The sequence below is a fragment of the Furipterus horrens genome, unplaced genomic scaffold (genome assembly GCF_987537825.1).
Source record: "Furipterus horrens unplaced genomic scaffold, mFurHor1.1.pri manual_scaffold_8, whole genome shotgun sequence".
NCBI lineage: Eukaryota > Metazoa > Chordata > Mammalia > Chiroptera > Furipteridae > Furipterus > Furipterus horrens.
In genome coordinates, this window is record NW_028327178.1 from 19443583 (window position 1) to 19458663 (window position 15081).

Sequence of the window (15081 nt, forward strand, 5' to 3'; positions counted from 1 at the left end):
CCATAATCCATGTTTTAAATTCTGTATCTGATATGTTGCTCCCCTCTATTTCATTTAGCACTCTCTCTGGGGATTCTACCTTTCCTTTTGATGGGGGGTTGTTTCTCTGTCTCCCCATTTTTGTGATTCCTTTTGTTTGTTGGTGCTTCTTAGAATGATCAGTTCTTCCTGGATATGCCTCTGGTAGCGTCAGATCATGTACCAGACTGGCCCTAGGCAGCCTGTTGGAGACTTCCAGGGATCTACTGCCTTTGTCTCTCTTCTTTAGTTGTTACTATACTCAATCTGTGATCAGCCGTCAGGCTTAAGGACCATGGGTGTGGCAACTTAATTCCTGTAGGCAGGGCTTTTATTTCCCCTTAGTATGACACCACTTGGAGGGGGATGGTCTGTCTGCTGTACTGGGGCTGAGTCAGTACTGGCTGGTCCTGGGAGGGGGTTAGTGTAGCTTCCACTTACTCCTCCGCCCTCCTGGATCTCCATCTGTGTTGTCCTTGATGATATTTCTTTAATCTGTCTGGTTGTATTTCAGCTACTTTTTGGTGGATCTTTTTCTCTGGTTAGTTGATTGAGAGTCACTCTGCCCACCTTGTCTTGAGATCTTTTGTGAAGGTGCTGCTAAAACATAATTACACAACCCAGGCAAGAAACCCACACCCTCCAATGTCTCCCCCAAATACAATCCCACTATAGGCTGCAAATGAGCCCATGTTAATATACTTGTGGAGATACTGGGACTCTTATTTCGTAGGAGAAACAGAAAGGAGTTGTTTTAAATGAAGGAAGGGTAATTTTTGAGCTGGAAGTTGATAGAGTATTAATATTAGCAATTGGGATCGAGGTTATGTAAGAGAGCAATTAACACTTACACTGTCTGTTTGAAAAGGAGGGGAGGGTTACAGTGTGGAGAGAGAAAGTGGAAGTGTATAGTATTAGGATTATATAATCGGTATATACTATATGATTAGCGTGGGAGGTAGGGTAGACACAACAGACATCCAGGTAGACAGACAGCCAGAAATTGAAAGAGAGGGCTGGGGAGGTTAGAAGGTAGGAAATAGATTGAGAGAGAATTTTTTAAGGATAAAAATACAGAGTAGAAAATAGCAAGACAGGAAGGGAGAGAGGAAAGAGAGAGAGAAAGTAGAGAAGAGAAGGGTAGGAGAGAGAACAAAAGAAGAAGGGGAGGTAGAAGAGAGGGGACTGGATTAAAATTCTTTTTTAAATTATATGTTATAAAAAAGATTAGGAGATTAAAACATGATATAAAGTTGCAAGATAGAGAGAAAAGGTGAATATATAGAGAGAGGAATAGGAGATAGGAAAGCAAGAGGATTTGGGAGGAAAAGAGCTCAGAGGAGGGAAGGAAATCAGGAGGAAGAGGAGATATTAGGGAGGGGAGGATTGAAATTGAAGATTTGGCAAAAGATAGGATGAAGGAGAGAAATACAAGAGGTAGGGAAAGAAGTGGGGGGGTGGGGTAGAAAAAGAGAAGGGGTAAGAATAGGAGAGTAAAGGGAGAGGGGGATAGATTAGAATTATAATTTGAATATTAAGAGATTAGAATATAAAGTGTAATAGGGAGAGAGAGAGATTATGTATAGGGAGAGAAGGAAAATAAGGACAAGAGATGAAAGAAAAATGAATGTAGACTGAAGGGGGACAAAATAAAGAAAGAAATTTAATAAAGTTGAAGGTGAGTAGCGCAGAGAAAGGAGAGGGTGAGAAAGGGAGAGAACTTAAAATTATAAAATTAACTGAGAATAGGATGCAGGGGAGAATGCTAAGGGGAGAGAAGGGGGGGAAGGGGAGGGGAGAAAAGGAGCGAGAATAAGAAGGGACTGACGGTAGGGGTAGTTAGAGAGAGAGTGAGAGATAAAAGAATGAGGATTTTAACTCAATTCAACTTTTATGCACAGTCTCTGGGTGTTTTTGGTTTGTTTGTTTTTTGGTTTTTCCTTGCTTCCTTCCTGAGTCTGCTCCTATTCAAAGTTCCATGAGTTTCAAATCTTTTCTGGTTGGTTGGCTGGCTGTGGGAGGGTTCTGCTTGATTCTGGGGTTGCTAGTCTTTTTTTCGTGGGCCTACCGCCGCTCTGCTGTGAGCTGCCTTTAGTTGTCCCCTCCTGAGGCAGCCTCAGCCCTCCTCAGGCTTGTCCAGCTACTCCTTCCCTCTGTTGGTCCAGCCTGTGCCTGCCAGCAATCCCCGCCCTGCCTCCGGTCCTGTCTCTATTCCCAGGCTACAGCTTCTGCTCTCTTTCCTGTCTATATGCCTGCGCACCCCACCTCTCTCCCTGTCTCAAGATCGTCCTTTTGTTCTGCAGGACTCTGGCACAGTCGGTCAAAGTGCCGGGCCCAGTGGCCCTTTCCTGCCCAGGGCCTCTCCCCTAGTCTGGAGCTTTGCAGTGGCTTTCCTGCCTGTGCTCTTCTCCTTGCCCCAAAACTTTCTCTATTCCGAGCTACCGCTTCCGCTGGCTTCCCTGTCTATCGGCCTGCGCGCTCTATCTTTCTTCCCGCCACAGCACCGTCCCTTTGTTCTGTGGGACTCTAGTGTGGTCGGTCAGCGCAGCACTCTCCTTCACCAGAGCTCTCTGCCGGTCCGGAGCTTCACAGCAGCCCCTCCCCGCGGGCCCTTCTCCTTGCCCTAAAACGGTCTCCCCTCCAGAACCTCCGCCTCCGCCCTCTTCCCTACTTACACACCCTGCGCGTCCTATTTCTCTCTTAGCCCCAAACCTGCCTTTTGTTCTGTGGGATTCTAGCGCGACTAAAGAGCAAACACTGATTTCAAGAACACAGTTCTCCCCCGGTCCGGAGTTCCGCAGCAGCTTTTCTGTGCGGCCCGTCTCCTAGCCCCAAAACTGCTCCTTTGTTCTGTAGGGCCCTAGCGCAAGTGCTGGGTGCGCCCGGGATGCCGAGCTTTCCGTCGGAGGTTGCAGCTGAGGATGTTTCTCTCTAGACTCAGGTCACACAGTTTCTCCCAGTCCTGGTTGTTCACTGTTCTCTCACTCCTCTGGCTTTTTCGGCCAAATCCTCTCCCTAACTCCCTACAAGAATTCACTCCCGGCTAGTGAGCTCTCCGGCTTGATACTGCAAACGCACGGAGTCTCAGAATGACTCAGCCTGCAGTTTGTGATAAACCCGTCCACCCCCCTCCACGCTGCTCTCACGATCTCTTCCCCATTCACGTTATCAGATATTCCCACTCACTCAGTCATTCCTCCCCGAGTTTGTTCCTCCTGGATTGTCTCCTTAACAGGAGCGAGCTGAGAACACTGTTTCTACTCCGTGGCCATCTTGGTCCCCTCTCCTCTATTTTTAATTTTTTGAAAAATTTCCATACTCTCTTGAACAGTGGCTGCACTAATTTACAATCTCCCCAATAGTGTAAGAGAGTTCCCCTCTCTCCACAACCTATTATACAATACTATTATTGCATTACTGTAGGTTTCTCCCTTTATGTCCACTAATGATTGCTTTATATATTTAGGTGCTCCTATATTGGGTGCATAGATATTTACAACTGTTCCAACTTCTTCTTGTATTGACCCCTTTATAATTATGTAATGTTCTTCTTTGTCTATTTTTTACTTTTTTTTAGTTTGTTTTAAAGTCTATTTTGTCTGACATAAGTATTGCTACTCCAGCTTTATTTTCATTTCTATTTGCTTGGAATATCTTTTTCTGTCCTTCACTTTCAGTCTGCATTGTCTTCTGATTAGAAGTGAGCCTCTTGTAAACAGGATATAGATGAGTCATGTTTTTGAATCCATTCAGCCCCACCCTATATCTTTTTATTGGAGCATTTAATCCATTTACATTTTAAGTAGTTATTGATAGGTATGTACTTATAGGCTTTTTGCTGTTGTTGTTAATTGCTTTTAGGTTGTTTTACAGGAGTCCTCTGGTCTGTTCTTATCTTGATCTCTTCCTTTGTGGGTATTTTTTTCCTTTTGGTGTTTTGTTTGGGTTCCTTTGTCTCTGTTCTTTGTGTATCTTTTGTAGGTTCTTGGTTTGTTGTTACCATGAGGTTTATGTACATCATTCTTTATTTATAGCAATTTATTTTAAGCTGATAGTTGTTTAAGATCAAATATATTCTGTAAGGACTACATTTTTACTCCCTCTTCAATTTTTATGCAATCAATATCATATTTTAGATCTTTTTGTGTTGTGTGTCACCTAACTACTTATAATCTGAGTTGAGTTTGATACCTTTTTTTTTTAACCTTTGTAGTAGCTTTTTAAATGTCTGATTTGCTGTCTTTATTAAACATTTGGCTTTAACTGGAGGGTGTTCCCTTTCTCTTGTTTTCTTATCTGGTGATGGCCTTTCCTTTTCTCCTTTTCTACTTAAAGAATACCCTTTAATGTTTCTTATACAGCTGGGTTAATACTGATAAAATCCTTTAATTCTTTATTGTCATAGAAACTCTGTCCTTCAATTCTGAGTGATAATGTTTTGGGGTAAGTTATCTAGTTTGTAAGTTCCTTTCTTTCAGCATTTACAGGCACCCTGCCTCTTCCTCTGGCCTGGAAAGCTGCTGATAGCCTTACAGCATTTTCTTTGTGTGTAACTCATTTTCTCTTGCTTCCTTCAAGATTATCTTTAACTTTTACCATTTTAACTACAGTATGTCTCAGTGTGAGTCTCTGGAATTCTGGAATTCTGGTTCCTGGACCTGTCTGTTGCCTTTCCCAGGTTAAGAATGTTTGCAACCATTATTTCTTTAAATAAAGTTCCCGTTCCTTTCTGTCTTTTTTCTCCTTCTGGGATCCCTATGATGCAAATGTTTGAGCACTTGATGTTATCCCAGAGGTCCCTTAAACTATCCTTATTTGTTTGTTTTTTAAATTCTTTTTCTTTCTGCTCTTCTGATAGGTTGATTTCCACTAGTCTGTCTTCTAGGTCCCTGATCTGTTCTCTGTTAGCTAATCTACTGTTGATTCCTTCAAATGTGTTTTTCATTTCAGTTACTGTATTCTTTAGGTCTGCTTGGTTCTTTCTTATACTTTCTAACTCTTTGTTGAAGTTCTCCCTAAGTTCCTCCATTCTGCTCTCAACTTTGGTGAGGATCCTTATGACTATTTCTGTGAAATCTGTATCAGGCAAATCACTTATTTTCATTTCCTTAGGTTTTCTTTTTCTGGGGATTTTTCTTGTTCATTTGAGAGACATTCTTTTGTCTTTTCATTTTGTTTTACTTTCTGTGTTGTTAAATGAATGAGACAAAATAGCTATCTCTCCCAGCTTGGAAGAGTGGCCTTATCTAGAAACAGGTTCTGTGTAGACTGTGCTTGCCATGTGGATTTGGCAGCTGAGTAGGAGCCAAGTGATGCTGAAGGCATTTAGGGCACTGGCCTATGGATCTCCAGGTGGGAAGGCCAGGTGCCTCTAGTAATGTCCTGTTGATACTACCTGATCCCTTTGTCTGGGAGAAATGGGTTGAATGATGTGTCTGGGAAACACTGTAGCAACCTTGCAGGTAGGCCAGAGCACCTGAATAGAGCCCCCACCAAATCTATGATACTCACCAGCCCTTCTGACCCTGAAGAATTCCCACAGTTCCCAGAGGGCTCCGTCATTTCCCAGCCTTCTGTACACAGTCTCTCTGTTTGTTGTACAGAAAGTTGTCCTGCAACAGAACAGAGGTCCAGCTGCCTGCTGTGTCAAAGCCCAATACTTGAGAGACAGGTGCTGGTGTAAAGGAAAGTGGTTTATTCAGATGCCACCCACCTGGAAGATAGGGGAGTTATGTCTCAAAGCCCACTTTAACATCTCTGCATCTCTGGTCAAGCCACTAATTCTTACAGGGAGTTGGAGGAATTCGGGGGAGGGAAAATTCCTCTGGGGAGTGTGGACATGCCCTCTCTCTTGGGAGTAAGAGAAAGGGGGACTGAATGGGAAGTCACACAGCTTCTTCCTAGGCTCGCTCTCTTCACTCTGGTGTTATCTCTTTATTTTCATTAGCCTTCCTCCCTTCCTGAGACACCTGTGGTTTATGGCCGCAGCCAGCTGCAAGAATTGAAGCATTGGGTTGACGTAACATTGATTACTAGCTGGGAAATTTACAACTTAACGTATCAGTGTAGGCAGAGGTTTTTAGAAGGAAAAAGGAGAGGGAAAGCAGAACAAAGAAATCAGGTGGAGGGGGTGTGGACAGGCGGGCAGTGTCCTTGCTGGGCCCAATATGGATCTTCATGGTCAGTGTCCTTGAGTTAGCAAGACTCTGAGGTCAGACTGTTTCTTAGGTTGCGCAGGAACTGAACCTATTAATTCCAGTAAAATATGCTTCAAAAAGAAACTTTTCACATGTCAACTCTAGCTTTGAGAGAAAAATCAGGTTAGAGTAATAAGCTGGGTTTAATGCTTACTAAGATTAATATGGGTAGCTTTATCTAAGCATAGTGTATTCATTTACCATTACAGTTCCATGAAGAACAGGCCTCTGTGTACACTCTGTGTGCTGGGTAGTTTTTGGAAGCCGCTTGGAGCCGAGCATGCGCTCATGGCACCTGGGACACTAGCCTGCCCAGTAGGCAGGAGCAGCCTCAGTAGAAAGGCAGGTGGCTGTGGGAACACCCTGCTGTTCCTGCTTGCTTTCTCTGTTGAGAGGCAGAAGGCTCAAGGCACCATGGCTGGGAGAGCACCAGGGTGACCTTGCAAGGTAGGCCGAAGCACCCGGAACGAGCTCCCACCAGTCCTGTCCAAGTGGGGGAGGCGACAGAAACAGTGGCCTCAGAGGGGGCTTCTGCCCCAGGGGTTTCTGCATCTCCTCTGCTCCCAGCCTTCTCTCTGGTTTCCTCTTGTTTGTTGTTACAGTGCTTGGTTGTCTGGAAGAACTATTTGCTACCTATATACATCGGTATCTGATTTTGCTCATGGGAGGGGGGTTGTTCAGTGTCCTTCTATGCCACCATCATCTTGGACTTTCCCAGATATCACCATCCTCTCCCCTTAGCCCAGGTGAGCTGATCAAGTTAGCAAGTTCACCTGCCAGGTTTTCCAATTTAGTCCATATAACACTTCCCACTATGGGAGAAGGGATTGTTGAAAACAGAAATTCCAAATTTCACCTTTAGTAGGTATAGAATGTGTGTGTGTGTGTGTGTGTGTGTGTGTGTGTGTGTGTGTGTGTGACAACAACAAGAATCAGCATTTCGATGAGTTCTGCAGATCCTAATTCAGGTGGTCTTGGAATCCCAATTCAGGAAACATTGACCTAGACAGAGAGCACATATGAGAGAGGAGACCCAGAGCAGAGAAGGGAAATTGGTGGCCAGGGGTCCTAGGCATGGGGCTTGGGGCTAAGGGTGCAGCAGGTGGCCTCAGCTCCTAGCAGGGAGGTGATGGAACAAGGAGGTGACAAGAGACAAACGTGAAAAAAGTCTTGTGGTTGTTGCAGACCAGTTGCCTCCTCCTTTCTGAATCCTGCCTCCAGCTGGGGGCCCCTGGCATAGCTAGCAGAGGCTTTCCTGCCCTCTTCCTGTCCCCAAACCACTGGACTACCTGCAAGGTTGCTCCAGTGTTTCCCAGACACATCATGTCAACCCATTTCTCCCAGACAAAGGGAGCAGGTCGTATCAACAGGGCATTACTACAGGCACCCGGCCTTCCCACCTGGAGCTCCATAGGCCAGTGCCAGTGTTTTGGGGACAGGGCCCTTCTCTCTGGTCTGGGTTTTGCAGCAGTGCTTGGAGCTGGTCCATGACAGTGGCCCCTGGCTGGGTGACCAGTCAAGGTTGCTTCACTGTCCACCTGCATCTGCCATTCAGCACCTTAAAAATTCCCAGCTACCAGCGGAAGGCTGTCAGATCCAAATGCACATGGACCGCTGGAGTTCCCCCTGCTGTAGGCTGACAAGGGATCACATGTAGCCTTCAAAGCTCTGTCACCCCACAGCCACTGTCACCCCAGGCAGCATGTGCTGTCCCGTCCTTCTTGCTGGACTGGGTTACAGTCTTCCTTTCTGTAATCACAAAAATTGCCTCTCAGCCACACAGGTTGGTCTGGGGCTCACCCTGTGAAACAATCATTTGTGTTTGTGAAGGCAACGCATGCGGCCCCCAAGATGTCCTCTCCTTTGGGCCAATGTGTTCAGAACAGCATTGGTTCTGGAGCACTCACTTCCCCAATATATCATTTAAAGTGTGGTTTCTTTTCACTTCATACTGTTTTTCCTTGTGGAAACACCGAGCTTTGTTTTCATGGCTGCTTTATATTGTAGATCTGCCTGCACTTTGTTAACATATATGCTCGTTTGTTCATTCATTCATTCACTGAACAAATGCATATGGAGGCTCTCTGTGTGCCAGGTGTGTCATAGGTGCTGGGAGCCTTCCATTGAACCTGGGGCCGTGGTCCCTGCCCCCAGAGAGCTCACGGCTGGGAGAAGCAAGAAGAGGGCACCAAGTAAACAGGCCTTTACAAGACCGTCCTCCCATGAGATTGGGAGGATGCAGACATTTCAGTCTGTTCGCATTTGGCTTCCTATGTGCTATTGTGAGCTGGGTCCCATGGAGAAAGGAGGACACAGGGGTCTGTCCTTCCATCTTGGACCTGAAGGAGGGCTTCTAGAACAATCTGAGGTGATAACAACCATTACCCTCCATTACCCCCATACATATGAAGAAAGAGAGAAATACCCATTAGAAGTCATAAGCATTTATTAAGCCCCTACTGTGTTCCAGAGGCTTCCACTTCCTGAACACTTCTTTCAAGTACTCAATATGCTTTAATGGGCCACTAGTATCCCCCTTACGGATGGGAGACAGGCCTTGTCCAGGCCACACAGCCAACATCTGGTAGTCCGGCCCAATTCTCTCCAATGACCTCACACAGCCAGGACAGAGGATTGACAGTTTCTAGTATTTCAGGATTTACATAGAAATCTTACAACTTGGTTGTAAGAAATCTTAATAAAATCCTAATTAAGTGTATTTAAAAATTCTTAATAAAGTAAAATAAACAAGGAAGAGGAGCCTAGTGACCCTGAGGGAAACTCCTTGCTGGTCAAGGGTGGAGGGGGCCCCTGAGCTCTGACTGTCTTGCTCTGACTCAGAATCCCCCAAATGGGGCTGCAGGAGGCCAAGGTTGGGCCAAGTGGGGTTGGTGTCCACAGTGGGCTGAGGGGTTTTACTACCTCCTGTAAGAGCACAGAGGGCAATATGACAAACGTGAGCTCTTGTTAAAAGAGATGCTGGTTAAACTTGCCCACCCGCCTGGGCATTGTGGGGCCACCTGGGAGTGGTGGGTTTTCCCAGTGTCCTTGACTCTGGTCTGGCAATGCTGTCACTCACAACTCAGCATACGCTTTGTGGGTGGTCCCAGTGCTGGTCAGAGCAGCTTCTCTGAAGGGCAGCAGGTGTCCCCTGGATGAATGGCCACTTCCAGAGGCAGCGGTCTTGAGATGGAAGCAGAGAGAAAGACCAAGAAGGAGCTGGTAAGAACCTCACCTGTGCCGTAAGATGATCAGAGGTCATGAATAATGAAGAGAAACAGATGCCTCTGCATCCGGGCCGCTTGGCTGATTTGGGGTCCTGCCCTCCTCAGAAAGGTCCCAGGCCTAGGGATGCTGTTCACAACCCTTGAAGCCTATGAGGCTAGGGGACTGTCCATGGGAAGAGGTCACCACCTGCCTTTGGTGGGGGGGAGTGGAAGGGGTCCCAGGGGCCCCCCCTTGCTGGGAGGCTGGGTAGGAAACTAATGCGAAGGGCTCGATGTCACCTGATTCTCCATGAAGTGGGGAGAGGGAGCTGGTGGGAGGGGCTTGGAGGAAGGAGGACAGCCTGCTCTCAGTCCCCATAAATAAGTGATGAAGCCCAAGGAGAAACCCCAGGGCAGGTGTGGGAGGAGGTGACCAGCAACAGGGTGGCGGAAGAGGGTCCAGGGAGAGGAAGGGCAGAGATAAGGCACTGAGTTTGGCTCTGAGGCCAAAGAAGTGAGGGGAACAGGAGCAGCACTGTGGGCACAGGGGATCCAAGTGTGGGCTCTGGCCCAGCCAGGCGTGTGGGCAGGAGCTCAGGGAGAGAGAGTTGCGGCTCCCAGGAGGTGCAGGAAGGTGTTCGCAGTGAGGCAGCAAGTGCCAGGGAAGGTTAGCTGGCAAAATGATGCCCCAGAAGAAAAAGCGGAGAAAGAAAGACATTGACTTCATTGGCCTATACGAGGAGGAGCTGCTGAACTACAATTCGGAGGACGATGAGAAGGAGATGGAACACGAGTACTACAAGGCCAAAGGTATGTGTCCCAGCCTGTGGTGGAAGGCGGGCAGCGGGGTGCCTAGGAGGTTGGCCTATGCTTGGAGGGAGGAAGTGGAAGTTCCAGACCAACCCCTTTCTCACTGATTATCCTATTGCGCCTGTGTTACGACCCTGGGAGTAGATGGGGCAGGCATTACACTAGGCCCCCACTGTAGAGAGGCAAGACAACCTGCCCTTTGTCACAGCCTTCATGGCACAGAATACACTAGAACCACAGGGCCTGGACTCTCCAGGTCCTGCACATTCCAAGAGTCACGTTCCAGCCTGTTCTCCCTGGTGTGGCCTGCTTCAGGCAGAGCCTGATCTGATCAGGCTGTGAAGGGGTGTTGTGAGGAGGGGGCCTGACCCTTCATTGCATGCTCAGCAGGGAAGGCAGTTGCTCTGGACCTCAGGGCCCTGTCCTTTTAGTCTCCTAGGATGCATGGGAGCTGCTTTGAAATACTCTGCCTTCTTGCCATGTGAACCAGAGAAGGTACATCAGTCTATCTCTGACTGAGACAGAGCCCTGAGGGGAAGAAAATGACTCATACCAGAATCTGAGATCCAGAGGGACCTCAGAGGCCATCCTGCATAAGCTTCCAGCCCTGGGGCTCCCTCCTCTCCTACATCCCAGCATATATTGGGATACACTTTCCCAAGGCAGCCTCCTTGGAAATGTTAGTGGAGATGATGCAGTGATGGTGAGGGTACAGATGTTGGTGATGACAATGGAAATGATGGTGGTGGTGATGATAATGACATGATGGTGGTGCTTATGTGATGATAGTGGTAATGACAATGAAGGTGATGATGGTGCTGGTGATGTTGATAGGTCTACTACTTTTGGCATGCATATCCTTCAACCAGCTGTGGAAGAGTGTCTTCAAGAGAAGCTTCCAGAAATTGAAATGCTAAGTCAAGGAATATTACCATTGAAAACTTTGTTTTATTTGATTTAATCTTTACCATAGTTCTTCAAGGAAGAAATTGTCCGTATTTCAGAGAGGAGTAAATTGAAGCTCAGTAAGAAATTTGGTTGAAACCACATAGCCAGTAATAGTATAACTGGGATTTAAATATTGGTCCATTTTGTTCCATAGTTCATATTCATTTCATTGAATTTTTTGTTCATTCATGTATTTGCTCATTCATTCATCCTGGCAATACCTTATTCAGCATCTCCCACTTACTAGGCTTTGTGCTAGGATCAACTCTACATTGCTGTTGACAGATCTTTGTGCAGATGAGAGAAATTTATGAGTTGGGGTCTTTCTCTGGAGTCAAATAGAATTTTGTGTTTTCCACAATATATTTGTCTTCCATGAGATAGTTTTTCAGCTATCTAAGTTTTTAATTTTTAAATTAAATTTTAAAATTGATAAATAATATATAGAGAGCATAAAACATAAAAGTACAATATGATAAATTCTTACATATGTGCATGCTTGTGTAGCCACCATTCAGAACAGGACACAGAACACTTCTAGCCTCCAGAAAGCTCCTTTACTCTCCTTCCCAAAGGTAACAGCTTTCCTGACTCTATCACCACAGATTAGCTTTTTCTGTTCTTGAACTTCATGTAAATGGAATCATGCAGTATATTTTGTGTGTGTGTCTAGCTTCTCTTTCACTCAGCATTATATCTGAGAAGTTTATCCATGTTGTGACATGTTATATAGTTTGTTTTTTTTGTTGTTGTTGTGCACCATTGCATTTTATAAATGCATCACCATTGATTTAACCATTGTACTGTTAATGGACTTTTGGGTTAATTCCAGTTTTTAGCTCTTATTAACAAAGCCGCTACAGATTTTGTACATCTTTTGGTGGATATATGCAGTAATTTCTCTTGCATTTATAATTGAAAGTCAAATTACTGGGCCATAGGGTGGACATTATATTTAGCGAGCGAGGCTTGTAACAATGTACGCTCTCACCAGCAGTGCATGAGAGTGCCAATAGCTCCACATCCTTGTCAGTACTTAGTATTGTCAGCCTTTTTAATTTTAGCCATTCTGGTGGGTATATAGCAGCATCTCATTGTAATTTTAATTTTGCGTTTCCCTAATGAATAGTGATGCTGCGTACTTTTCCATATGTTTATTGACCATTTCCTCTTTTATGACATCCCTGTTTAAGTCTTTTTTCCATTTTCCATCTTTATTGGAATATAATGTACTTAACAATGAAATGCATCTATTTTTTTATTTAAATTTTTTTATTTATTAATTTGAGAGAGAGAGAGAGAGATTGATTTGTTATTCCATTTATTCATGTATTGATTGATTGCTTCTTGTATGCTCCCTGATGGGGGATTGAACCTGCAACCTTTGGTGCATTGGGACAACATTCTAACCACCTGAGCTACCCAGCCAGGGAAAATGCATCTATTTTAAATGTGCTGTTTGATGAGTATTGATACATGTATACATCTGTATAATCGTTGGCACAATCTATATAGAGAACATTTAAATTATCCCCCCCAATTTCCCTGTGCCCCTTCTCAGTCAATTCTCTTACTCCCAACCCTAGGAAACCATATTCTGCTTTTTGTGTTAAATAGATTAGATTAGTCATTTCTAGAGTTCCATATGAATTGTATCATATGTGCAGTGTTTTGCATCTGACTACTTTTTCTCAGTATGACATCCTTGAGAGTCATCTATATTGCATGTGTCAGCAGTTCATTCTTTTCTACTGCCAAGTAGTATTCCATTGTGTGGATATACCACAATTTCCTTATTCGTTCACATGTTGATGGACATTTATGTTGTTTCCAGCTTGGGGCTTATAAATAAAGCTGCGGTGAACATTTGTGTGCAGTTCGTTGTGTAGACATGGTTTTTATTTTCTCTGGGGTAAATACCTAAAAGTGCAATTTCTGGATCACATGGTAAGTATGTTTACTTTTTAAACAAATTGTTGCCCATTAAACAATTGTGTAGTCCTTTTTTCTTATAGATTTGTGTGACTTCTTTATAACTTCTAAAGTATGAGTCCTTTGTTGGATGCATTCCAAGTCTCTTCTAGTCATGATGGTCTTAATTTTAGTGAAGTTCAATTTATCACTTTTTTATCATTAGTGTCTTATTTAAGAAGTAGCTGTGCATCTTTTTTTAATTGTTTTTCAATTACAGTTGTCCCATTTTCCCCCCATTGCTCCCACCCACCCAGCCCACCCCTTCTCCCACAGTCATATCCCACCCCGCTGTCCATGTCCATGAGTCATTTATACATGTTCCTTGACTAAACCCTTCCCTTACTTATCCCCCTTCTCTCCCTCCTCCTGCCCCACTGATAACTGTTATTCTGTTCCTTGTTCAATTTTGTTCATTCGTTTGTGTTGTTCATTAGTCACCTGTATTAGGTGATATCATATGGTATTTTTCTTTCCTTGCCTGGCTTATTTCACTGAGTGTAATTCTCTCTAGTTCCATCCATGTTGTCACAAATGGCAGGAGTTCCTGCTTTCTTTCTGCTGCATAGTATTTCATTGTGTAAATGTACCACAGTTTTTTGATCCACTCATCTACAGATGGGCACCTAGGCTGTTTCCAGCACTTAGCTATTGTGAACAGCGCTGCTATGAACATAGGGGTGCATAAGTTCTTTTGAATTGGGGTTTCAGGATTCTTCGGGTATAGTCCTAGCAAGGGAATCGCTGGTTCAAAAGGCAGTTCCATTTTTAGATTTTTGAGGAAATACCATACTGTTTTCCATAGTGGCTGCACCAGTCTGCATTCCCACCAACAGTGCAGTAGGGTTCCCGTTTCTCCACATCCTCGCCAGCACTTGTTGCTTGTTGATTTGTAATGACGGCCATTCTGACTGGTGCAAAGTAGTAACTCATTGTGGTTTTTATTTACATCTCTCTGATAGTTAGTGATGTTGAGCATTCTTTCATGTGTCTATGGACCCTCTATGTATCCTCCTTGGAGAAGTGTTTGTTCAGGTCCTTTGCTCATTTTTTAATTGAGCTGTCTGTCTTCTTGGTGTTGAGATGTGTAAGTTCTTTGTAACTGTATATCTTTAAATCAACTATTGAGATTGCCACCTGTCTTCTTTGCTCCTCCAGTGTACGAGGTGGTCGTAGAAACGGGGGATGTAATTGGCGGAGGGACAGATGCCAATGTCTTCATCAGCATTTTTGGAGAGAATGGGCTCTCTCCCAAGCTCCATCTCAGCAGCAAGTGAGTATCAACTCAGCCTGGGGTTCTGGTTGGGGTTGATGTGGTTCCGGAACCCAGGGGAGAAGACATGTGTGTCCACAGGCCTGTTAAGTGGTACAGGCCTCTGCTAACAACAAACCACGTGTCAGCCAGGTCTCTCCCAGTGATAGCTTATCAACCTTCCCTAGCTCTCTCCTGATTGTGTTGTGTACAGAAATGCTTATTGTGGGTCTTGGAATTCCCAAGAATTCATATTAGCTGTCCCTGGATGTGGGAGAATGAACATCAGGAATTGAGAATCTGGATCTAGGTCCAGCTTTACCACTGAGTTGCCATGTAACTGTGGCCAAATCTCTTGCATCCAAGGCGTTGGCTTCCTCATGTATCATCTGGAAGCGATAACCCAACTTTTACAAAACTCATGTGACTTTTGAGAAGAAGAGACAAGATCATGCACGTGAGGGAGCCATGAGCTTAAATGCTCTGTACTTCCATCTCACCCAAGGACCAACATGATACATTAAACCTGCCTGCCACTCAAGTCAGCATATGCGTTATTCGTGTGTGTGTTTGTGTTGATGTGCATGTGTGTGTATACGCTTGTGCCCTCCATTTCATTGTAGCCCATTGAGAGCAGGAGCTGCTTTCTTTCTTCAATTCTTCCCCCCACAACACACAT

At 44.8% G+C, this 15081-nt stretch overlaps 1 protein-coding gene across 2 annotated transcripts in view; it reads left to right on the forward strand.

Annotated features, from left to right (window-relative positions):
• Positions 1-10101: 10101 nt before the first annotated feature.
• Positions 10102-15081, forward strand: part of LOC150002598 (lipoxygenase homology domain-containing protein 1-like) — a 154555-nt gene continuing 149575 nt past the window's right edge. For both annotated transcript variants that reach the window (XM_090285099.1, XM_090285100.1), the window contains exons 1-2: positions 10102-10231; positions 14309-14423. In XM_090285099.1, the coding sequence (XP_090141225.1) occupies positions 10102-10231; positions 14309-14423 (245 nt within the window). The remainder of the gene's footprint in view (positions 10232-14308; positions 14424-15081) is intronic.